General features: G+C 48.6%; 2 protein-coding genes across 2 annotated transcripts; both read right to left on the reverse strand.

Annotated features, from left to right (window-relative positions):
• Positions 1-1,659: 1,659 nt before the first annotated feature.
• LOC144102229 (uncharacterized) lies at positions 1,660-15,122 on the reverse strand. Its single transcript, XM_077635539.1, has 5 exons — positions 14,971-15,122; positions 13,208-13,346; positions 10,387-10,563; positions 9,269-9,391; positions 1,660-1,892 (listed from the first exon to the last, which is right to left on the reverse strand). The coding sequence occupies exons 1-5, from the start codon at positions 15,120-15,122 to the stop codon at positions 1,683-1,685; spliced, it is 801 nt and encodes a 266-aa protein (XP_077491665.1). The 3' UTR covers positions 1,660-1,682.
• Positions 15,123-15,160: 38 nt separating this feature from the next.
• On the reverse strand, positions 15,161-23,996 carry LOC144102230 (uncharacterized). The gene is made up of 5 exons (XM_077635540.1): positions 23,916-23,996; positions 23,034-23,204; positions 21,225-21,447; positions 17,928-18,081; positions 15,161-15,169 (listed from the first exon to the last, which is right to left on the reverse strand). The coding sequence occupies exons 1-5, from the start codon at positions 23,986-23,988 to the stop codon at positions 15,161-15,163; spliced, it is 630 nt and encodes a 209-aa protein (XP_077491666.1). The 5' UTR covers positions 23,989-23,996.
• Positions 23,997-25,067: the final 1,071 nt, after the last annotated feature.

Below are 25,067 nucleotides of genomic sequence, written 5' to 3' on the forward strand. Positions count from 1 at the left end.
TGGCTTCGATGGTCCACTACCAACCTAAACCACGTCTTAGCCACGCATTGTCTGCCGTAGTCTCCACTGAGCACTGGCGCAACTTGTGTACCTACTGACGTCGATTCATTTCCCGGCCACGCGTGCTTTGGAAGAATATCGGAATATTGGCTTTTGAAGAAAAGAAATGGCGCAGTATCTGTCACATTTCGGCGGACACCTGAACCGCGCCGTAAGGGAAAGGATAAAGGAGAGAGTCAAAGAAGAAATAGGTGCCGTAATGGAGGGCCCCGGAATAATTTCGACCACCTGGGGATCTTTAACGTGCACTGACATCGCACAGCACACGGGTTCCTTAGCGTTTCGCCTCCATCGAAACGCTGCCGCCACGGTCGGGTGGAACCCGGGAACTCCGGATCAGTAGCCAGGCGCCCTAACCACTGAGCCACCGCGGCGGGTAGTGCTTTGGAAGCAAAATTCAAACACTTCAAACAAATTAGGTGGTCACCCCAGCCAGCGGCTAAAAATCAGTCCACTGTATTTACTTCATATTTCATACTCATTTATTAAGCACTAATTTTAGTTCGTTATTTTTGCTCAGCTGTTAAGTTTAGATTTTGTTATTCCCCTTGTTCGTCGTTTTCTTTCGTCTGTTTCTATCATGACAAATTCTGAAGGCACCTTACGTGGAGGAATGCGAAAGCATGTGTTTTGAAGAAAGGAAAAGTTTTTGCAGAACGGAAAGGGCGCAATAGTGCTCACATCCCGACATCTTGGTGGACACCTCAACCGCGCCTTGAAGCATACAACCGAAGATGCATATGTCATCGGTTAGAACCCCTGTCGCAAGCTAACCTCCATCTTTTTGCAAAAATAAATATGACACCACCCGGACTACTGTACCATGAACGGCTGCTGAAAGTTTGAATGTGAATCTAGTCGGCAATACTGCCATCATATTGAGGTCACCCAGTGATTGCAAAATTTACAATTGGTTTTTAATAATAATAATTGTTTTTTTTTGGGAAAGGAAATGGCGCAGTATGTCTCATATATCGTTGGACACCTGAACCGCGCCGTAAGGGAAGGGATAAGAGAGGGAGTGAAAGAAGAAGGGAAGAATTAGGTGCCGTAGTGGAGGGCTCCGGAATAATTTCGACCACCTGGGGATCTTTAACGTTTCCTTTCCCCAAAAACCAATTTTCGAAAAAAATTGGTTTTTCGAAAATTGGTTTTTGGGGAAAGGAAATGGCGCAGTTACGAAGGAACACAGAACAACGTCAAACGAGGCAAACGATCGCTCGTTTGTCTTTGTTGTGTATTCCTTCGTCCGCGTCTTCTTGCGCTCGTAAAACACCATGGAAAACCAACTAGCCCGAACAGTTGACGCTGACTATGTATGACGTCACACTCATGTGATGTCATCACTAATCATACGAATTAGTCTTGGAAGTTCTCTGATTAGGTAATTAGCGTTATTTAAATGTTAATCACCATTAATTAAAATTGCATCATGTTCACGTGATTCGGCTCGTGACGTCACAAGGTGCCATTTCTTGCGCAAACTTTTCTGCGGACGTGATTTTAAGACCGAGCCATCTAATTCTTTCGCTTTAATAATAACAAGCAATCATCGCTACAGGTACCACTTTTTAATTACACTTGTGAACCCCACACCACTGGCAGCAGTTCCAACGAAGATGTCATGTGATGAGCTCCCGGCAGCCAACCGCGTCTGGAGCACTATGAAACCTCGACCTGAAGTAGTTGAGGATTCCCCGGATTGCGTGCAGCCGCGAGAAGGCGCCGTACTTGTTGAACGCCCCGCACGCGTTGGAGAAGTCTTCGTACTCCAGGTCGTACACGGCGATGCCGAAACGCACTCCCGAATGCTGACCCTTCACTGCACATAACTGTCGGGGAAAGGAAGTAGACGACCATGTTTTTCAAAGAAATTCTCAGGCTGGAGCACAAGTGCCATAAGTTATGGTACTCGCAACGAAAGAACGTGAGGACTGGGGCCCAGTCGAAACGTTAGTAAATTTATATCCTCCTTTACGAGCATATCCAGGTTAAAAATACGGCTATGCTACTGTCTTTGCACGGTTTTGTTGATTAGAAAAGTCACTTTCATGAGGAGCTATTTCAGACAGCGAATAACTCTAAACAATGTCGAAAACAACCGCACTCCGCAGGAATTCGAAACTATGCGCTTGTCTTTTCAAACTACCGAAGCTACAATCAATTTATGGAACATATATAGGCCGAAAAAGGCCTCCAGGGCTAGGTTGGTAGTACACTTGAAGACAGAAGTGGCGAAAAAACACTTGTACCTTTCTTGACGTTTCGGCCGGCAACCTGTCTTCGTCTTGTTACGTCTCGCCTACAACGCGCGGTATAGCCGGCGCGGATGCAACGGACGCCGCGGCTTTGTTCAAAGCGGCGGTCATTTGGACCCGTTCATCGCTGCCGCAACGCCTCCCGCCGAGCGCGTCCAGACAGGTTTCAGTGCCACGTGTCGTCGTGCGTGCGTGCGTGTGTGTGTGTGTGCATGTTTTGCGCACGCTTGTCAAAGCGCGGCAGCCGGGGAGAGGAGCTCCCCAACTGGGAGGCGAGGAGGTCTGACCGGCGCCGGCCTGGCGGACGCGCCCGTCACGTCTGGACATGTTCAAGCGTCGCCGTGTCGGACGCCTCCTCCCAAGCCGTTCCTTCTTGCCCTCGACTCCGAGGGTATAAAAAAAGCAGCTGCCCCGGACGCCGAGGAGACTTCGATTCCTTCCTTCGAGTAACGTGGTCGCCCTGACCGGCTGCTCTTTTGCGATGCCAGAATAAACAAGTTGTTCTGTTGCCAGTCGACTCATCCTTTGCCGGGACCTTCGGATGTTTCCAGCTTTGCCCCAGGCCGCCAGGCCAACGCTACCCTTGGGGCTTGCAACCCAAATGCAACAACTGGTTGCCAGCGGTGAGATCCCGACAACGGAGGCCAGCAGCGAAGATATGCGGTCAACTGTATGCTGAGCAGCTCAACGACCATCCGGGAGCAGTGCAACGAGCCCTGTGTGATGACTGGTTGCCTGCAGCGGAACGACTGCGCTGAATTCTTGGCTGCGAGGTTTGGTGAGTGCGGGACTTTCTTCTTCTGAGTTTTGCCAGGCTTTTGTTAGTGTCAGAAACAGAGCTGGTAATTGTGTTGTCGTTGCTGCCGGGTTAGTTTGCGGCAAGACAATAGTAGGCAGTAGAGAAAGCAGCATTCGGAGCAGCCATGGATTTGAAGTCGTTGCGCAAACCGAAATTGCTGGAGCTTGCAAGAGAGTTGGGTCTGGATGTCTCAGACAAACTCAGAAAACCAGAACTGCTAAGGGCTATTCTTGAGTTGGAGGCTGAGGATGACGAGCTGTCGGAATGCCTTGAGACGATTGAGGAGAGGGAACAAAAAGAAAAAGAGAAAAACGAGCGCGAACGTAAAGAACAAAAAGAGAAAGAGGAGCGCGAACGTAAAGAGCAAAAAGATAAAGAGAAAGAAGAGCGCGACCGTCAACACGCTTTGGAAATGAAGCGTCTCGAGGTAGAGATGGAACGCGCTCGTAATGGAAGTCAGGCACACGGTGCAGGAGAACGGGTATCGTTCAAAATGACTGACCTGATGCGGCCGTTTAAGCTTGGAGAGGACATTGGTTTGTTCCTGGTTAACTTTGAGCGAACGTGCGAGAAGCAGGGGTTCTCTCGGGAAACGTGGCCACAGCGCTTGCTCACTTTGTTACCCGGCGAGGCGGCCGACGTAGTCGCTCGCTTGAAGAGAGAGGAGGCAGAGGATTTCGACCAAGTGAAATCGAGTCTGCTAAAAAAGTACAGGCTGTCAGCGGAGGCGTTCCGTCGGAAGTTTCGGGAAAATGAAAAAGGCAGAAATGAGTCATATACAGAGTTTGCCTACAGGCTTATGTCAAACATGCAGGAGTGGCTCAAAGAAGAGAAAGCGTTTGGTGACCACGAGAAAATTCTGCAGTGTTTCGGGCTGGAACAGTTTTATAGTCGGTTACCTGAGAACGTGCGGTACTGGGTCTTGGATAGGCCAGACGTTAGTACAGTGGCTAAAGCCGCCGAGCTAGCCGAGGAGTTTGTGACGCGTCGGGCTCGCGGAGCTAAGGACGGTCAAAAGGGTGAATTTGGCTCCAAGTCTGAGAGGCCGAAGTTCACACCCATGAGAGCATGGGGGGACACGCGTAGTGCGGATGCGAGTGAAAGCAGTCCGACCGAACGTAAGGAGACGGCGGCAGCCGAAGCCGAACGCAGAAAGCGGTTCGAGAGGAGGCAAGCGCGCGTGTGTTATACGTGCCAGAAGCCGGGTCACTTTTCGGCGCAGTGTCCAGAAACAAAAAGAGAAGTCGTGTGTTTGTCATTATGTAGCACTGACGAGAACATGAAGCTTCTCGAGCCTTACATGCGAGACTTCCTCGTGAACGGGAAAGAGTGCCGAGTGCTTCGTGATTCCGCAGCTACAATGGATGTAGTTCCCCCCTCTTACGTAGAACCCGATATGTTCACGGGCGAGTGCGCATGGATCAAGCAAGCAGTGGAAGCTCATAGCGTGTGTCTGCCCGTAGCAAAAGTGCTTATTGAAGGACCTTTCGGAGCACTTGAGACGGAGGCCGTAGTGTCATCTAGGCTGCCCCCCCAGTACCCGTACCTTTTTTCGAACAGGTCCGATCACCTCCTGCGCGAGAAGGGGCTTTTGTTTGGTGAGGCTAGCGTTCAGGCCTTAACCAGACCGAGAGTTCGGGAGCTCGCTGCAAAGGCGGTGGTTGCGGGGCCGACGTTGTCGAACAATGAAAAAGGGTCGGAGGCGCAGCAAGCTGATATTCCGAGCACGTCAGAACTGGATAAAATTGAGCCTGTAGCATTGAAGGCACCAGGTACTGGAGAGGAAATGCCCGACAAGGGAAAGTTAGAAGAGCTTCCGGTCGAGCTTCCAGGACTAGGCTCAGTGACGAACAGGGAAGACACTGATCAGGTCATTAGTGACTTACTCAGTAAAGCACCGCTGTCGCCTGAGCAGAAAACCGAACTACACCAACTCTTACAAGAGTTTCAAGGTCAGTTCTCTGAGAGGCCTGGTAGGACTTCTGTCCTTACTCATGATATAGAACTTACCTCCCCAGAGCCAGTACGATCCAAGGCGTACCGGGTGTCACCCCGCCAGCGCGATATTATGGAGGCTGAGGTAAAGAAAATGCTACAGCTTGGTGTTATTGAGGCGGGTGAGAGTGATTATACCTCCCCTTTGATTTTAGTTGAGGTACCGGGCAAGGAACCTCGTCCTTGCGTCGACTACCGCAGGCTTAATTCCATTACTAAGGATCAAATTTATCCGATCCCTAACATCGAGGAGCGCCTTGAGAAAGTTAGTAGAGCTCAGTTTATTTCCACCCTAGATCTTGTCAGGGGTTATTGGCAGGTTCCACTTACAGAAGAGGCTAGTAGGTATGCGGCGTTCATTTCACCAATGGGAACATTCCGTCCTAAAGTTTTGAGTTTTGGTTTGAAGAACGCGCCATACTGCTTTTCAAGCCTCATGGACAAAGTGTTGCGGGGACAGGAAGAATTCGCTTTACCGTATTTAGACGACGTAGCGATATCCTCCGCATCCTGGTCTGAGCATATGGCACACTTGCGGGCAGTGCTAACCCGCCTGCGCGAAGCGGGCTTGACAGTCAAAGCTCCCAAGTGCCAATTAGCACAGGCCGAGGTTGTATACCTCGGTCACGTGATTGGACAGGGTCGTCGCCGCCCCTCTGAAATAAAGGTGGCCGCTGTGCGAGACTTCCCGCAACCGCGCACGAAGACCGATATTCGGTCGTTCTTAGGTGTCGCCGGCTACTATCAGAGGTACATCCCCAGGTACTCCGATATCGCGGCTCCCCTGACGGATGCTCTAAGAAAAGCAGAGCCCCAAACAGTCGTCTGGAGCGAGACAAAGGAAAGAGCTTTTAGCGCCCTAAAGAGCGCCCTAACAAGCCAGCCAGTGCTACGATCGCCAGACTACACAAAAGGGTTCGTTGTTCAGTGCGATGCTAGTGAGCGAGGCATGGGCGTTGTACTGTGCCAAAGGGACAATGGAGAAGTGGAACACCCCGTCCTGTATGCTAGTCGTAAGCTGACCTGTCGTGAGCAGGCGTACAGCGCCACCGAGAAAGAGTGTGCGTGTCTCGTGTGGGCCGTTCAGAAATTGTCATGCTACCTAGCCGGCTCGAGGTTTATCATTGAGACGGATCATTGCCCTCTCCAATGGCTGCAGACCATATCTCCCAAAAATGGCCGCCTCCTGCGCTGGAGCCTCGCTTTGCAACAATATTCTTTTGAGGTGCGTTACAAAAAGGGGAGTCTCAACGGTAACGCCGATGGCTTAAGTCGAAGCCCCTAACGTAGGAATCCGCCTCAAAGTTGTTGGTTACTGATGTTTTCTTCCTGAGGCAGGATTTTTAACATATTGCTTTTGTTTAGTGTTTCAAAGTGATTATGTGCTTTCTAGTGCAATTTTCCAATTTGTGGACGCGTTCTGAGTGCTGCTTGACTACTGTAAGGAACTAGGCAGTAGTATAAAAGGGGAAAGAGCCTGGCAGAGCTTAGTGAGGGTTGTCTCGTGCTTGCTGACTGAGCGGTTGCGTTTCGGCGTAGTTCTAACGCTTGCTGGGAACGAGCACAAAAATGGCAACTCTCCCGAAGTGACTTTGCAGTGTCCTATGTGATCCTGAACCCGAGAACGAGGCCTTCTCTGTGCGCTGCGCTCAAGCAACGTCGAGGACGAGGGACGACCGGTTTCGATTACGAGCATCATCGAGCGACATCCCTCTGGACAGCGGATGCAGTCCCCTGACCATCGGGATCTCCTTCTCCCGGCGGGGCGGTCTGTTACGTCTCGCCTACAACGCGCGGTATAGCCGGCGCGGATGCAACGGACGCCGCGGCTTTGTTCAAAGCGGCGGTCATTTGGACCCGTTCATCGCTGCCGCAACGCCTCCCGCCGAGCGCGTCCAGACAGGTTTCAGTGCCACGTGTCGTCGTGCGTGCGTGCGTGTGTGTGTGTGTGCATGTTTTGCCCACGCTTGTCAAAGCGCGGCAGCCGGGGAGAGGAGCTCCCCAACTGGGAGGCGAGGAGGTCTGACCGGCGCCGGCCTGGCGGACGCGCCCGTCACGTCTGGACATGTTCAAGCGTCGCCGTGTCGGACGCCTCCTCCCAAGCCGTTCCTTCTTGCCCTCGACTCCGAGGGTATAAAAAAAGCAGCTGCCCCGGACGCCGAGGAGACTTCGATTCCTTCCTTCGAGTAACGTGGTCGCCCTGACCGGCTGCTCTTTTGCGATGCCAGAATAAACAAGTTGTTCTGTTGCCAGTCGACTCATCCTTTGCCGGGACCTTCGGATGTTTCCAGCTTTGCCCCAGGCCGCCAGGCCAACGCTACCCTTGGGGCTTGCAACCCAAATGCAACAGTCTGAAAGAGGCCGGTCCCTTGCAGAAACGTCAAGAAATGTACAAGTGTTTATGTATAAACATCCAAGGTATATAGTGTCATTCAAAATTTTAAGGTAATGAACTGTTCAGAGCATTCATTGCGTTTTCAAACCTAAACAGACAATGTTCAAGTGTTTTAAGAGATCTGCGCTGTAGCCCAAAAGAGAAACAAACCTGAAACTAACGCTTTCTGGTGAGCTTTCGCTTCTGTACTAAAAGCCATACGACCTAAATCTTAGCTACGCAAACCAAAAACCAATATAAGTAAGTCAATAAAATTTAGAAATACGACTGAAATCAAGCTGCAGAAAAAGAGTATAAAACAGGACATGAAGCCAAAGTGTTGAGTTAGAGGAATCTGCATGTCCTAGAACAGTTATCTCATGAAATGGCAATTGCCAGCAACATGCGCTGAAATGTACTCATTTAAACTTCCTGCCTGTGTGCCCGGTGTGAATACTACTAATTTTTTGCGTGATATGCAAAGCGTTGGCAAGGAGCGAGCCTATAGTTTGATGAATAAAATCCCAGCATACATTGCCCACTTTTCTTGTATTTTTCGCCATCAATTTTTGCCCACAGCAACATCTTGGCTGTCTTACATTTCCGCGTCGTCTCCAAATTATGGCATTCTGCAGTCATGTTTGTCACACGTCTATGTGGATGGTTCAAATAAGCCCGGTGTTTTTTTTTTATCTTTCCACATTTTATACCTGACTAAAAAAATTATCCGCTATGCATTCTGCATCATCTGAATCACATTTTCATCTCGCGAGAGCTTGCGGCATAGCAACCAAATTATTTTCACTGGACCCTGGAGCCTAGGACACAACTAATACAAAGGAAAGCAGTCAGGTTTATTTTCGCAAATACAGCACATTTTATTATCCTTGCCACTAAGCTTACGGTTGAAAAAAAAATTCCGCTTCTTTCAGTCCGCCGCAAAATAAACCGAATGTTGTTCCTTCGCAGAATTCTCGCACACGAAGGAAATATTCCAATGCATAACTTTATTTAACCATCAACTACCAGGAGAACACGACACCCCATAGAAAACACAAGCTGCAGCTAACCTTTGCCCGAACAAATTCATTCAAGTGCAGTTCCTTCCCCAAACCATCTCCGATTGGAATTCACTTATAGAATCACTTTTCCAAACAGATAATTTCTTTAAAACATTGTAAGCGTACTTAATTGGTTAGATTGTATCCTGTTCTATTATTTTTTATTTGTTTTTCCTCAACTCTTCTTGCGGTGTGTTGTATTGTTTTACACACCTAAATCAGTGGTAAAGAGAAGTTGGTCAGATGGTTCTCGATAATCACGAAGTGAACAAGAAGAGGAAAGCCTTAACGTGCTTCCCAAAATTCCGACAAGACACTTGTATTCGTCTGGGCAAAACGTTCATCATTGGCAGGAGTTAAATGCGGTGAAGGCCCGGTGAAGGCCCGGAAAGGCTCCTCCCCCTCACCGGGCCTTTTTCCTCGGTGTAAAGACCCCATTTGAACTACCGCCAATGAGGAACGCTTTGCCCAGACGAAGACATATACTCTTCTGGAACAGCTGGTAAGAACCCAGATGATTTCCCCTCCTTGTTCACTTTGCGATTATGCCTAAATCAAGGTGTGATTGTCATGTTATATGCCTCTCCTGCTCGGACCACATCGGCCTGCAGTATCTTGAAATGAATAAAAGAACGCAGCCCTCATTGGTAAGCAGCGTGCTTATAAGTCGTTACACACGTATTTCCCACACACTGCGCTACAGCGTTTCCCGTGGGCTCACCTTCTTGCAGAGGCCTACTTCGTTGTCGTAAGCGAAGAGCACGTTATCGGTGTCGTGCACGGCCAGAATGGCATCATGCGTCTGGCTGTAGCTGCGCTGACGGTACTTCGGGTTTCTGCAAATCTGCAACATTGCGAGAACACAAAACGATTGCACAGAAATTGCGTGCATCGATTTAAAAGGTTTAATTTCTCGTAATCGGATGACAGTGATTGAAAAAAACTGATTTCATGTTCTCTCACGGCCCAATAGAAATTAGACATGTTCTCTCACGGCCCAATAGAAATTAGACAGAGGATCGAACAGTCGCAAAATGATACGTGAGAACTATGGATAGTTAGTGAAAAGTTACATCATATGCAAAAATTTCGTTAACAAACGGTTTCCCGCTCAAAAATGATTTTGTCCACTATTGTTGGGTATCTTGGTCTCCATCATTCGCACTGTAGCAGCATGGCGAAAATTTCGTGCACCGCTAAATGTTTTTTCCCTCGCAGTTTTAAACACACTACGATTCATCGTCATCATCACCAACCTGACCGCGCCCACTGCAGGGCAAAGGCTTCTCCCGTGTCGGTCCACTTAACCCTGTCCTTTGCCAGCTGCGCTCACCCTATGCCTGCGAGCTTCTTAATCTCATCCGCCCACCTAACCTTCTACCGCCCCTTATTACACTAGCCTTATCTTGGAATCTACAACGTTAAACTAAGATTATGTACCGGCAAATAAGCGTTGCAGCATCCGTGTTACGAAATCTTAGCCGCATAACAGCCAAACAGCGTCGAGACTTTACGTATTTTTTTTTTCTGCGCGGCCCTTTGCTATCTTGTATTTTTTTACGAGAAACCCATCGCAGGCTTGTTTAATTTCCCTTTTAATCTACAATACTTGCATCCCACAGTGACGCAGCTGCTCGATGCACGCTGCCTGCGCACCACGCGGGAGCGATGCTGCGGTAGGCACGGTCAGGCGCAACCTGTTTTGCCTACCGTACGAACGTCGCTACCGACACCAGCGCCACCGCTTCTTTGTGACGTCGCGGCGTGAAGGAGGTGTATACCGAGACGCGAAGTCCTTAAGTCCTTTCGTTTCCACAGAGTGCAAGGATGGCGGCTCACCTCTGAATATCTGCCGAAGGAGGGGGCGCTCGTGTTGTGCACACAGCCCGAGAGGAAGTCGCTCGGCCCTTGCACGGGGAGGGTCCTCGTCCAGCGGCCTTTCATGGTTATCGATAGTGCCCCGATTATCGACAGTCCACGCGATGACAACTTGCTGAAGCTGTCAGCTGCCAGGGTCTGCGCGAAATCGAAAGTTTCTTCAGGATGCGCGATTGCAAATAAAAGCTTTCCGTTACTCGCGTACAAACTTTCCGTGTATAATTATAGCCGCTCATTCCACCGCGGGCGTGAGGCCAGCCGTGCCTTGATACTGGCGGTACAGACTACAGATGGTGGCGCTGGTATCTGTCATGTCTTGTGTGAGAGAGAGAGACTTTAGTAATGTTAAATTAAGACATAATTTGTACGCTTGGATCAAGCGGACAAGTGCCAACATGGTTGACGTGAGCTGCCACGGCCAATCACGTAGGTTGTGTACCGTGGCAGGTGTGTACGGTAGAGCTGGGGAATAAAAACTTGGGTCTCCCAAGCCCCACCAATTCCGTCCGACAAGGCTATCTAGAGCTTCGAATACTATCGCATAGCCAACGCATAATGATTGGTTTATGATTTATGGGCGTTTAATATCCCGAAGTGGCTTAGGCTATGAGGGACGCCGTAGTGAAGGGCTCCGGAAATTTCGACCACCTGTGGTTCTTTAATGTGCACTGATAGCGTACAGCACGCAGGCCCCTATAATTTTGCCTCGACCGCAGCGGCCGGGATCGAACCGGCGTCTTTCGGGACAGAAGCCGAGCGCCATAACCACTGAACCACCACGGTGATAACCCATAATGAGTTAGGTGTCCCTATTTTTTTGCCTTGTTGTCATCCCTACAACATAGTAATTTTTCTATGCATGTGACGGGGTGGTTACTGGGTTTACACGGTGACGTTGTGTTGCTAGCCACTGGCGGAGGTCATTGTTGCGTCTTTTGACAAAATATACAGTGTGTTTCACATAAAAGTTTACAGAAAGTTTAAAAACAGGCTTTTTAAGTTAGAATAGCGCTTTTTCCTACTTAGCATTGTCAGCGGCGTACTACATCAGAACACAGCTAAGACGTGCTAACCAGCAGGCTGGTTAATTAACATCGAATAGATAAATTTTTAATATTAATCTTAGTGTCCTTAATTATTGAGAGGCGTGCAGCCCACCATAAGCAATTTTTAGGAGTCAGTTTTCAGAAATTCGAAAACGCGATTATCCTCAGCGCTGCGACCCAACAAATTCTGGCTATTTAGACGAATTACGTTCCCTGAAGAAGTTGCTTTAGAAGTGAATAGCCTCAGGAGAGTTGCTCGTAACCGAAGAAACATAGCGCATATGAACAAAAAGACGAAGGGCGATGACGAGACAGGAAAAGCGCTAACTTTCAAACGCAGCCTTTATTGCGGAAATGAGCACGCATACCCTTTCTATATCAGTCGAAGGGAACCACCACAAAACAAAAAAACACGAAAAAATTGCTGACAAACAGCCAGGCCACGTGCTAAGCCAAGAAATCAAGCTCTTTCCTTGATAATGCCACAGACGGCCTACTGACACATTTATCTCCTGCCCGAGCTCTCTCGACAGCTTCTATAATTTCCCTTTTAAGTTCGTTGCGGTGTCGATACAAAGTGATCGTCTCATCGAACAAGGGATGGCAAGATGGTTCCGCGTGGCATTTTTGCAGTGCGCAGCCAGATGGAAGCGGAGAGGGTAACCGCGTTTCCGAAATTCTAAAAAACTGATATGGATATTGCTTACGAAAATTAAGGAGCCTAACAGTAATAGTTAAAAGGGTAAATATTCAATGTTAGTTAACCAGCCCGCAAGTTAGCACATCTTAGCTGTGTTCTGATGTACTACACGGACAACGCAATGCCGAAATAAGCGCTCTTCTAACTAAAAAAATAGAGGGTTATAGCATAGCGCGATCTAACTAAAAAAATAGAGGGTTATAGCATAGCGCGATCCGCTACCGCGAGGGACCGCTGCGTACACGCTTATTGGCCCTGACGCGGCTGGCACGCGCGCATCTGACGGGCACGTGGCGCCATCTGGCGTTGACAGGGCGATTTGTGCATGCGCAGTGGTGCCTCGCAGAAGCGGATGACGGTATAACCCTCCATTAAGAACTGCGTAACGTATTAGGAGAAACACCCTGTATACCTATGACTCCATAATTTATAGCGCTATGCCTCCGATATAATGCTTCGCAGTTTTGCGCTATTATTCGCTGTGCGAATATTCGGCGCTTCTGCCCATAACTAAAAAATTTTCATTCGTATTCGATTCGATGTTAGCCTAAATTATTCGATTCGATTCGGTGGAAAAGCTGTACCCGTTTGAATTCGGATCAGTTATGAAAAAGTAGTCTGTCAGAAATGTACAGCCTAAGGTGTTTGCGTTAATTCAAGCCGTGTAGCGGGGCTTTTAAGCAAGTTTGACAGTCCTAAGCTTGGAACGGTTGGGGACTGAAGCTCATCTCACCTTCTAAGATTGTAGTCCCTGAATATGCAAGAGGGGCCGCGCTGCAGAGCTCGTAAGCTTACCCCTTGGGCTGTATGTACACATTTGACAAAGACTGCACATGTTCGCATACCACCACTATTTGACATCGAATCCATTTTGTATCCTAGTCCAGCCATCAGCTGACTAAACTACGCGTTACGTATCCATTTGCACTTCCTAGTTGCCTCTATGATATGCGCTAAGATATACTGCAATGACTTGTGCATTGAAAAAGCCACTGGAAACTTTGTGTATCAGAGTGTCCAAGCACTAAGTTCTCACCAAGTCGTGCTGGTAACTATCGCCAAGCCCCTGCGGTCTGGTGAGCGCTGTAGGCGGCATCACGCGACAGTCGTTGAACGTGTTGTCGCCGTAGAAGAAATGGCCCTGGGCGATGAACAGGTGCGGTTTGTAGATGTTCCTGCAAAAGCATGTCGGGTGTTTACGCTTGCCATAGCCGGAGTCCCAAATAAATACCTGAACAGGAGAGGACACGCCTACCAATTCAATCAGCGCCTTCCCGCACAATATCGCAGTTTGGCAATACGCTCAAGAACAGTGCACTGACTTGCTGCGACAACATGCTGCGCCTACGTACAATTAAATCATGTGTTTCGCCAGTATTTTGGCCTGCCTGGTGTAGGAGTCGGTTAACCATATCCAAGATTGAGTATAAGGCGAAGTTTATCGCACTCCAATCTTGGTAATCAAGCCAGAATCGCCATATTTTTTATCACCCCTTCCAAAAATGGTCTATAGGCAGTCTTTAAACTTCTTTAAACTATGTTGTCTTCCTATAGATATTTATTTTTGTTCATTCATAGTCTATAGGCTTTCTATAGACAAAAGTGTAGGACCATGAATCTATACATTGTCTATAGAGTGCCTATAGGATTTGTATTGCCTATATACTGTTCTCTATGGTTTGTCTGTAGATAGTTTATAGACTTTATAGACAGAGTTTTATGGACACTGTACAGACTGTCTAAAGAAATTTTTGTAAGGGACGGTTCTATCACATGTCATCTTGACCACGAGAAAGCACGCGCACTTCGGCTCACCTTAGAAAAAATATTGGTGGAGATTGCTTACAGGATAGACACCTCTCATTACTGCACTGCATACTTAAGCAGAGTCGTGTCTGGCATTCACTCGTGCTGAGCCCCCTCAGCTGTGGTTGCCTGCTGCCTTTCCAGCTTTGACCTTTCGCATTTAGCCTCTGGCCTGGATGCCAACGCCTCTGGGCTTTAAACACGGCTGTCTATTGTCTACTTGCGTAGTTACTTAGGACAGACAAATCTTAACAAGCGTATAATGGCTACCTGAAAAAAATACCTGCCAAAGGCACTGCACCACATTCTTATTCTTCTAGCAATTTAATGTTCGTAGTCCGGATCTGCGTTCATTATACTTGTACTTAAGCTCCGCCATAACGGTATGACGCGATAGCGTAACGGGTTAATTCACATATACGCAGAATTGGTCATTCTTTACGTCACATTCATAGATCCCTGGGAGCCCTCGTACCAGTTCTGACGCTCTGTAGTGCAGCGGTTAAGTGATAAGCCATTGCCCTGCGATAGCAGGTGCTGCCACCTGTGTGTCTTATGCGATCCAGGTTGCTCTTTTCGAGTGACCAACCATTAATTTAACTGCCACCTGCCACGGTGGGCAGTTATCTCACTCTCCGATGGGCAGGTTGCGATCACGCCACAAGGTCACGTGACCTAGGTGGCCCACATGCATCCTAGGTTGCTTCGCTGCAGATTTATCGTAGATTTTTCTCTCATGGTCAATGACACGAGCTGCTTATCGCTAACGCGGTTAAATACAGCGCTTTAATGATCCACAATGAAAGGTCTGCTGGCTACAGCTGTGGGTCAAGTAGGGCGATGTAATGAGTGTCTCGGAATGCTTAGAAATCACATAAGACTCACCATTCCTGGCAGTCGGCGTAAGCTGTAGGGCCCCCATCAATAGCCCTGGTCTCGAACTAGACTTTAGTGGGCATACTATGAATAGAATTGTGTTTCGGGGCTGCTTACGTGAATTTGTCGTTGTAGAAGTTGGTCCAGTTTTGATTAAAAACTACTCCGGCGAAGAAAATAAAAGACGGGTTGCCCTGCCGCCTTTGCGTCTCGGCGTGCGTGTTGAGCGCCTGAAAGGAATTCGTGGCCGAAGTCAGTTCAGCGAGCATTGCAGAACCATCTCGCATGCACCAGCGTTAGGTTTGCTTCAGTCGGGCTGTGTGCCGTGCATAAGCATTTAAAAAGCACTACCAAAACTTACTACCCGTAATTTGAAGTGCACTTCTCTGAACCTCATCGAATGCTAATGTTTTGAAGCGTAAAGCTTCACTACGCTAATCAACACCGCGCTTCGCGTGAGCCGGCGTATGTCGGAGCACGAGTGACGTCACGCACGGCGCAGGTGGCCGCTGCTGCGCGTGACGTCACGCATGGCGCAGGTGGCCACTGCCACGCGCTATGCGTCATCGTTTGACGTTCGCCACAAGCGCATGTTTATCGCGGAGGCCGACTATATAACCGCTGGCCAGAGAATAGGCGTGCGCAGTCAACATGGAAGGAGCAAAGAGTGATACTACCGATACAGAAGTGCTACCACGGGAGCTGGCTGAAAAGGAGCGAAGAAATGAAAGGCTGACAGCTCAGCGAGCGTCCGAGACACCCGAACAACGAGAAGAACGTCTCGCTAAACGACGCAGCAAAGCATAACCATAAGTTAAACAATAAGCATCACCGAACCTTTTCGCTTCGAGATGTCCAGTCTTAACCTTAGCTAAGCCCCAGCCAATTTTTTTTAAAACGATGGGGCGTACGTACTTGGCTTCCTTCTGCTATGCACAAAAGCTTTAGACGACGGAAACACGAAATTTAACACAGATTCTCGTGCATTTTTTTATCAACAGAAAGGCAGGACCACAACTCGGGACCCGCGGGGCATCCTTCGAAATCCACAACGGGCCGCAAAATGAGGCGACGGGAATAACAGGGTCGTTTCGGAAGCATTTCTCCGAGGAAAAATATCCAGGTTCGTACGGATTAAGTTGAGTTTTTCTTGAAGATTTTGGTAACTCTTGTAGGCCCTTTTAACTTGATTTGGCACACTCCTCAGCGTATGCCGGTTTGAATAAGGGGCTCTGTGCATCAGACGGCCAGTACTGCGTATAATCGAGCCTCCGCTAACGCAGCGCAAATGTTACTCCTCGTAATTATGCGGTTCAAAGAGAAATCCGGGCGTCCGCCGTCGTCACACTTTAAAGGATTCCCCATGTTTCACCAGTCGTGGTGTGAAATGCAAGAGTAGAATCGGAATAAAATTCAATTTTCAATTAGTTCGAGCGCGGTTTGCCAACCGGTATAATCAAATCTTTGCATATGTGTATACCACAAAAAGGACGCACCCGGGCAGGCGTTTCTGGCGCTAAGATTATGGACATATATCGCTCGTTACACAAGTGCGGGACTTGTTTCATTTGAATCTGTCTGAGATCTAGCACAGAACTGCTAGTCGCTACTTGAGTCAACCTTCAATCGGGAATCGAACCGTCTACCAACTCATGCATTGGCGTCTATGAAATTACATGCAACTTGCAGTCTCCCTGCAATGCCTGCGACGTGGCAGTGAACAAGGGCCAACTGCGAGGCTCTATGCTTTCGCATTGTCCCACGCAATCAGTGCCCCATCGAATTTTTCCTCCTTTGCACCTTCCTTTTATGCGTTGCGTATTGCAATCACTCCAGTTCAGCCCTTGGGCGCGGCCGGGCAGCCACCATTGACCTTTAGCGCAACCACGTGACGTGACGTCACGACAGCCGGAGGAAAAGCTGGGCCCCAACTCGCGCGGTCGCGTGCGGCCGCAGCCACCATCTGACTCCCGTTCCTCCCGCTGGGGGCGCTGCGCCGGCGCGTGACGTCATAGAGGAAAAGCTGGGCCCCAACTGGCGCTGTCGCGCGCGGCCGCAGCCACCACCTGACTCCCGCTCCTCCCGCTAGGGGCGCTGCGCTATGATTGACGTCACGGCATATGTATAAAAGAGCTGCGCTTCTTCGCCGGGACAGTATTACAGCCAGATGCCGCCCACGGGTAAAGCAGTTATGCAACGCCTCCTTGGCTTAACCAAGCTAAGCCTGGCTATTTTTTTTCCTTCCGAGCGTACTCTTTTATCTTCACTTATAAAGAATGGAATATAGCTTTTCTATAGACTCATTACATACTCTACTGTCTTCCATGGATAATTCATTTGCCTATTCATAGACCATAGACAGTCTATACAAAAATTCTTCTAAAAGTATATGGCCATAAAGAGATTGTATACAGACTGTCTATGGGATCTGTATTGCCTCTGGACTTGTGTATAGGATTTGTTTATAGAATGACTACAGACAATATAGACGACGAAAATTGGTTTTCGGGGAAAGGTCATCTGTCTCACATATCGGCTGACAGCTGAACCGCGCTCTAAGGGAAGGGATAAAGGAGGGAGTGAAAGAAGAAATGAAGAAAGAGGTGCGCCGTAGTGGAGGCCTCCGGAATAATTTCGACCACCTGGAGATCTTTAACGTGCACTGACATCGCACAGCACACGGGCGCCTTAGCGTTTTTCTCCTTAAAAACGCAGCCGCCGCGGCTGGGTACGAACCCGGGAACTCCGGATCAGTAACTCAGTGCCTTAACCACTAAGCCACCGCGACGGGTTTATAGACGAAGTATTCATCTTTTTCGTGCAAACACGACAAGACACAGAAAGTCTATCGACTTACTTATGCAGTTACAGGAGTCTGTGGATCGTCTATAGACCCTCTAAATGTTTTTTGTAAACGTCGCCTCCCCCCCCCCCCCCTCCAATCTATAACCTGAGTGCACAGAGCGTCGTATATAACCGCTCTCTTCAGTCACTGCACCGCGACGGGCCAACGCCGGGGTTAGTGTGTGCGGTGTATTCAAAAGTCGAGTCGTTTTTGTAGGCGCACTGCTTGCCTTCAAGACGTTCAGGGCCAGTTCCACGTCAGGTTCCCTCGCGTTCCTCGTGGCCGTGTCCACGATCCCGAAGTGGAAAATGTTCTTGCGCCAGAAGGGCTCCAGCAGCGAAGAACTGGTTGTGTTCAGCTGTCGCACTAGCGTGGACGCCTTCCTGCACCATTCGAATTTTTCAGCTCCAAGTAAGTGCAGTTACAATGACGCTACAAGAGCTAGAAACACATTGGGCCGTAGGAAGCGAGTGAATTATTAGCACAAGAGGCACTAGAGAGTTTTCTTTTTTTAACGAAGTCGAACGTGTTGCTTGTCAAAACTGCCTTCTCCAAAATTATTCGTAGCACGCATGACCGCCGAATGCAAATTCTCACCGTTTTGTCGCTACTCAGTCTGACCATACTTATTTTTATGGGTCAATCGACACTTTCAAGAAAATATAACGCAATCCGCATTCTTAATTGAATTCATTCACAAAACACTGTTTTTTGATCGTTATTTTTGGTTTCCAGGTGTTGGTTTGGTTTACAGGGTTTAATGTCCAAAATCGACCCAGGTTTGTGGGATGCCGTAGTGAAGGGCTCCGGAAATTTCGACCACGTGGGGTTCTTTAACGTGCAGTGGCATCGCACACCACACGGACCCCTATAATTTCGCCTCCATCGAAATTCGACCGCCGAGGCAGGCAGGGATCGAACCCGCGTCTTTCGGGTCAGCAGCCGAGCGCCATAATCACTGAGTCAGCGCTGCGGCCAGTTTCCAGGTGTGATTACTGCGAATGCATAAATATGACGTCTGCGAAGTAAAACTCAACTAAGTTCCGCGCTCCGTCCAGAAATAATAATTGGTTTTGGGGAAAGGAAATGGCGCAGTATCTGTCTCATATACTGTTGGACACCTGAACCGCGCCGTAAGGGAAGGGATAAAGGAGGGAGTGAAATAAGAAAGGAAGAAAGAGGTGCCGTTGTGGAGGGCTCCGGAATAATGTCGACCACATGGGGATCTTTAACGTGCATTGACATCGCACAGCACACGGGCGCCTTAGCGTGCTCCGTCCTGTCTGTTTCTTTCTTCGTCCCTTGTCGTTCGCGCGTTGAAATATGCATGCAAGCTCTTCCCTAGAAATATGTACTCAGCCTCTGATGACGTCATTTGCTTTAGCCACAGAGCATGAGATACCTGCAGCGGTAATTTTTATAATGTGACCCAAAAACTAAGTGGAATTTATCGCTGCAACGATTACGCAGGAGGAGATTCTTTTTCATCACTTGTAACATGGAGGCCGCCGCGGTGGCCGAGTGGTTATGGCGCTCGGCTGCTGACCCGAAAAACGCGGGTTCGATCCCGGCCGCGGCGGTCGTATTCAGATGGAGGCGAAATTCTAGAGTTCTGTGTACTGTGCGATGTTAGTGCACGTTAAAGATCCCCAGGTGGTCCAAAATCTCCGGAGCCCTTCACTACGGCGTCCCTCATAGCCTGAATCGCTTTGGGACGTTAAAACCCCAAAAACCATAAACCGTAAGCTTGTAACCGGGCACTTAATAAGCGTCTCAGCAACGCATACATTTCTACTGACTGCCCGTGAAGAAAGCACGCGCCCAGCGCTCTGCTACGCCGTGTGTACCCTGGCGTTCTTTCGGGAGCAGCGGAAAATTGTGCACACATATTTGCCGTCACATGTGGCCCACACTAATATAAACGTCCTATTATATTCCATTTCCTGCAAATGATGAGAAATATCAAAGACAAGAATGGGTACGCAGTCCAACTAAAAGTATGGTTTTCCTTTTCAAAACAAAAACAGCTTACACTTCCACAGTACCCCAGATAAAAGCATCTCCTCGTCGACTGCGGTGTTCTTCAACCTCCTCCGTATTGCCATTATCCTTCGTCATACCTTCATCCGCTTTTAAATATACGAGGCGGTTTTTCCAGCAGCGCAATCCTGATAACGACAATTAATAGCAGCGCGATAAACAAAACGAGGAGCCACACAAGTGGGCAGGATGGGCGCTAACACAATAATGATAACTTTTGCGCTGCTTTTCCCGATAACGCCACGCTGATTACCGGTGTTAATTCAGTGGTCCAATACCGGTGTCAGGACGTGTACTTTAAGTGGAACGCTCAGCAGCAAAACGTAAACAAAAACTTAAGAAGATTTAAACGTTAGATAACACAAAACAAAATGAACAGGATGGTCACAATGAGAGCCTCGGTTCTTTAGGCAACGTTTCGACAGGAGTGCTTGTCTTCGTCTGGGTCAGCGTAAAAAATGTACAGACTTTGCCAAAAGTAACCAGTCTGGATGATTTGCTTCTCAGTCGTATATTGAAGTTATTATGCCAGCCCTCAAGCTCTAAATCTCTGTATGGTAAGAAGAACCCTTGTCCTCACCTTTCGAGAACTTTTTGATGTTTGGGAAAGCCGTAATTGGCTCCCCTGTTCGAAGGAGAAGCAAACCATGCAGCCTGGTTAGTTTTGCCAAAGGCTGTACATGAAGAATAATACGCAGCTAACCCGCCAATGAAGCGCTGCAGAGCTTAAGTAGTAAATCGAGGTAACGTAGGTTACCCTAAATTCACAAACAGATATTTAATGCAGCTGCCTGGCGCAGAATTGGGCCTGCGAGACAGAAAAAAACTTTCTGCTTTGCTTATAAAGCGCGGAACTGAAATAACATTCCTTTGCCCTCGTGTTCATTAGTCACGTAACGAAACGATTAGTCTTCTGGCTACGCCAGGTCTTCTGGCTACGCTGCTTGGATGCAGGATTGAAGCACGGGGCCAAACTTTTCATCTAAGCAAATAACCCCGACCACACCGACCTATTGCAGAACTCTGCCAACGTGAAATTCTTCCGTCACGATTTCGATTTCTTTAGGAACTCTGCAATGAAGCAACAACTCGTGATCAACTGGTGAAAATTACGAAAGCTGTTGTTGAAGTTACTTTTCGGAAGGCACAAAATAAAGAAAACTTAGACTTGTCAATTTTGGTTTGGGTTTGTTTGGTTTATGCGGTGTAACGTCCCAAAGTGACTCAGGCTATGAGGGACGCCGTAGTGAAGGGCTCCGGAACTGTCTACCACCTGGAGTTATTTAACGTGCACTGAATGTACACGGGCCTAACTGTGCGATGTCAGTGCTCGGTAAAGAACCCCAGGTGGTCGAAATTTGAGCACGGGATGGAGCGAAGGTGGTATAGTTCAAACGATTCATGGCACCTTGCAACTGCAGAATCAGGGCATTCGGTACAAGCGGGGATTCGTGCAGTGTGATGGCTCAAGATGGCCGCCACTCACTCGTAGGCGAAGCCGATGCCAAACGCCGTCGTGTTGTATCGGGCGTAGGCCGCAATGAAGATGCGCAGGTCGTTACCCCACCGCTTAGGGAAGGCAAGTTGGTTGCGATTGCCCTTCTCGACTGAGTCAAAGAAGATGTACTCGCATAGGCCATCCGGTGGGAACATCTGCAAGAAGCTCGTCCTGGAGCCCATGGTGCAGACCAGGGGCTGCTGGTCCATGACTGCAAGAGACGAAGGCAGCTCTTGTCATCTTAACGCATTTGTGTTACGCGAGCCCACCAGTGTGCAGCAGGCCTCTAGCAAGTGCTCGTGCTTGTGAACCCTTGTGGCCACTTCACTAAAAGACATGGAAACGAAGTGAGCGGACGTCTTTGGATGCACGCGCTCCCTAAATGACGTCACAAATACGTAACGCCAAAACAAAGAACAGTGAGGGTGCAGGGGCAGACACTCGGAGCTTCATCTGTGTCCACTTGTCTTCAGCCTCTACATTATTTTCCTGACTTCACCAGAGTCCTTCAATGCTTTGATATCACTTTATAAAGTTGCACCACCTGTCATAAGCATGTTCTAAAAATATATAAAACGCACACAGGACAACGAACAAGGAAGACCAAACAACGCAAGCGCGTACTCGCAACTGGGCGTTTATTCAAGAAACACACAAAAAGAGAGAAAAAACCACAAACAACCACAAACGCGCTTGTGTTGTTTGGTCTTCCTTGTCCGTTGTCCTGAGTGCGCTTTATATATTTTTAAAAGATGCAATACCAACTAGTTCAAATGCCGATTCTGTCTTCAGCAAACGTAATGTTGCCAAACATGTCTGGCAACGTTGTCACCTTTTATCTTATCTATGCCGCCGCAAAGAGCACTGCTTTGTCAAGAAGAAAAAACCGTCAATTGTTGTTACGCTTTCGCAGCCATTTAGACTCGGCCGCTGAGCACCACGAAGCCTTCGCGCGAGATTTCTATTGGAAGCAAAGATTTAATGTTATCGGCGAGTAGGACAGCCCGGTCAAAGCGCTTGGTTTGGTTCTTTGGGGTATAACTAGCCGAAGCGACTGAGGCTATGAGGCACGCCGTAGTGGAGAGCTGTGGATAATTTCGACTACCTTTTAACGTGCACTGACATCGCACAGTAGACGGGGGCTCTAGCATTTAGCCTACATCGAAACGCGACCGCCCAACACCCTCTAGTTCAAACCCGTGTTTTTCGAGTCAGTAGCCGAGCAGCATAACTACTGAGCCACCGCGGCGAATTTGGGCAATGAGCATCATGGCAAATGTGTTCGGTGTGCACAAGGTAACGATATCAAGTCTATGCTTTTAAACTGTACGAGTGGACTGTAGTATACTGCCCCAAATCTAAAAAAATGAATGTAGATGGATGAGAAACGTGCAATAGACAAATTATTTCTCCAGCAGCGTAACTGTACAGCCCTATTTCAGCCATGGTACGGCGGCTAGGGGCACACGTAAGTCTAAATCAGGTCATCGGACCTCACAGAGTGGTGTTGAGCATGATCCGCAGTCGACTCTCATAATTTGACCTCGAAAGAGACAGAAGATTAGTTTGAATATTGCGGAGCTTGAATAAAAGAGAGTCCTTTCACAAATTTAGCACTTTGGGCTAGTTTCTGTGGCACAGCGAAGAGATATAGCGCGGGAGAGACAAGACACAGGGAGAGATATGAACCAGGACTAAACCGTCGGACTGAGTCAACCGAGGGCTCGGTTAAGCCCGTTGTAATTAACAGCAGCCTTTTATACCGGTACGGGGGTGGACTGCGGCCGGTACACTGACCTGTCCGGGGTGACTGGGTGGACGCTGTCGGCGTGATGCTGGTATCTGTCGCCGTTGTCGTCATCACGGAAGAAGGGATCGGCACCCGTACCACGGGGTAGACGGATGGCAGAGGGGGCCTGTCCATGTCCTCGGGAACGTCGGTCTCGGCGCCGATTCCAAACCCTGTGCCTGGTACGTGGGTTGCAGTGGGGTGGTTAGTCACGTGTGCAGAAATTGATGTACACGCGGCTTCCTCCGCGGACGCGTGGTACTGCGTCAACATCGGTGAACTCCGTGGTCTGAAACACTGCGTTATCCTTCTGAGTAGTAGGCTGTGTTTCAGGTGAACCCCCGGTTATGTTAAGCATAGGGGCTACGGAGGGCTATAGTGTATAGTGCAATATGGTGCGGTGCGGTGCGCTTTGTATAGTTCGGTTTATAAGGGTTTAACGTCCCGAAGCGATTCAGGCTATGAGGGACGCCGTAGTGAAGGGCTCCGGAAATTTCGACCACCTGGGGTTCTTTAACGTGCACTGACATTGCACAGTACACGGGCCTCTAGAATTTCGCCTCCATTGAAATTCGACCGCCGTGGCCGGGATCGAGCCCGCGGCTTTCGGGCCAGCAGGCGAGCTCCATTACCACTGAGCCACCGTTGCGGCCGGTGCGCTATGTGGTGTGGTGTGTGGTGGTGCGACGTGGTATGGTACGACACGACATGGTGGGTGTGGTATAGCAGCTATATACAGTGCCATATCGTATGGTAAGCAGGAGTTAATGGTGGTCCCAAAAGTGCATGAGGGACGAAGGGGAGAAATATGTGGAAAAGAAGCACAATAATAGGGATGAGGAGTCGTTTAGAGAGGGCAGTAACAAATCTTGAGCTGTGCCAGAGCTTACCTAATACCAGCACCAGCAGCGCAATGAAGGCTACAAGGGCAATGACGATGGCCAAGATGCATGTGATTACCATGGTCGAAGTCATGCGGTACTGCCTGCATTAAAGAAAACAGAGCTAGTTAGATAACAATTCTAGAGATAACCAACGCTCTATAAGAGTGTTCAAAAGCGTCATTCCGTGGTCTAAACGGTAACTATCCCGGCTTCCGGTTTCGCCTCAATGGCGCGTCTCGCAGCAGTTTAAACGTTGAATTTGGCTTAAAACTATCACAAAACGCAATCTTACAGTAATACACCCCCAGGACATATAGTTGTAAAGAATTTGCGGGCTTTTTAGTTTTCATTGCTCACTTGCAAGTAAAAAATAGCTATATGGGATAGCGGCATAGAATCAATGGGAATAACCGCTCTTAATTGTGCCCTTTTGTTATCTCATAAAAAAATTCCTATTTTGCGTTAGGTGACGCTGTTTAACCGGAAGCTGCGTCACTGTACCGTTGAGAGAATGGATTGCGAGGAGTCAAAGCCCTTAATGTATCTGCCTATGCAGGACAGCAGAGCACCAAACATAACGGAAGGGCTTAAGCACCACGGTAGAACTCATGTTAGGAGCACAAGAGTGACGAGGAATAGACGATGAACCTAGGAACCTATACCGTGAACCTACACCAACTAGCGCAACTCAGCGTTTTGATAAAAGAATAGATGCTGCAGCATTAGAGAGTTTTCCGCCAAGGCAACACCACCGTGGATTGTTGAACATGCCAAAGCGCAGCATACACTCCGCCAAATATGGCGTTTAAAGGCAAGGTCGCGAAGGTTGTTTCTTTATGGTCCAAAGACTAAGAATCAACGTTAAGGCGTCTAAATGTTTCTAGGCTATGTGCGCTCAATGCAACCTGGTGTCGGTGTTTTCTTCTCCCGCAAATTCTCTGAAATAGCAACTTATGGGTTGTGTAAGTTTCTACACAAGAGGAAAAGATATTCATACACAGCATAGAACCTACGAAGAGGTACTCGTATAGACATGTTTGAAAGCTAAACACGCTGCTGAGAATAGAGTAAGGATCTCAGCTGTCGCACATTTTCAGATGTCCTTATTCTCACACCCAGCAATTAGGACAATAGCATTTTTTAGCGACAGACGATTTA

Source organism: Amblyomma americanum, chromosome 8 (genome assembly GCF_052857255.1).
Source record: "Amblyomma americanum isolate KBUSLIRL-KWMA chromosome 8, ASM5285725v1, whole genome shotgun sequence".
In the NCBI taxonomy this organism is placed as follows: Eukaryota; Metazoa; Arthropoda; class Arachnida; order Ixodida; family Ixodidae; genus Amblyomma; species Amblyomma americanum.

Coding starts and splice junctions, on each gene's coding strand:
- LOC144102230 (XM_077635540.1), bottom strand. CDS start 23,988: ATGGTAATCACATGCATCTTGGCCATCGTCATTGCCCTTGTAGCCTTC. Junction 21,448..23,033: donor CACCCAGTCACCCCGGACAG/GTCAGTGTACCG, acceptor CGTCTCTTGCAG/TCATGGACCAGCAGCCCCTG. Junction 18,082..21,224: donor GGCATCGGCTTCGCCTACGA/GTGAGTGGCGGC, acceptor CGAATGGTGCAG/GAAGGCGTCCACGCTAGTGC.
- LOC144102229 (XM_077635539.1), bottom strand. CDS start 15,122: ATGCTCGCTGAACTGACTTCGGCCACGAATTCCTTTCAGGCGCTCAAC. Junction 13,347..14,970: donor TTCTACAACGACAAATTCAC/GTAAGCAGCCCC, acceptor ATGCTTTTGCAG/GAACATCTACAAACCGCACC. Junction 1,893..9,268: donor AAGTAGGCCTCTGCAAGAAG/GTGAGCCCACGG, acceptor TTTCCCCGACAG/TTATGTGCAGTGAAGGGTCA.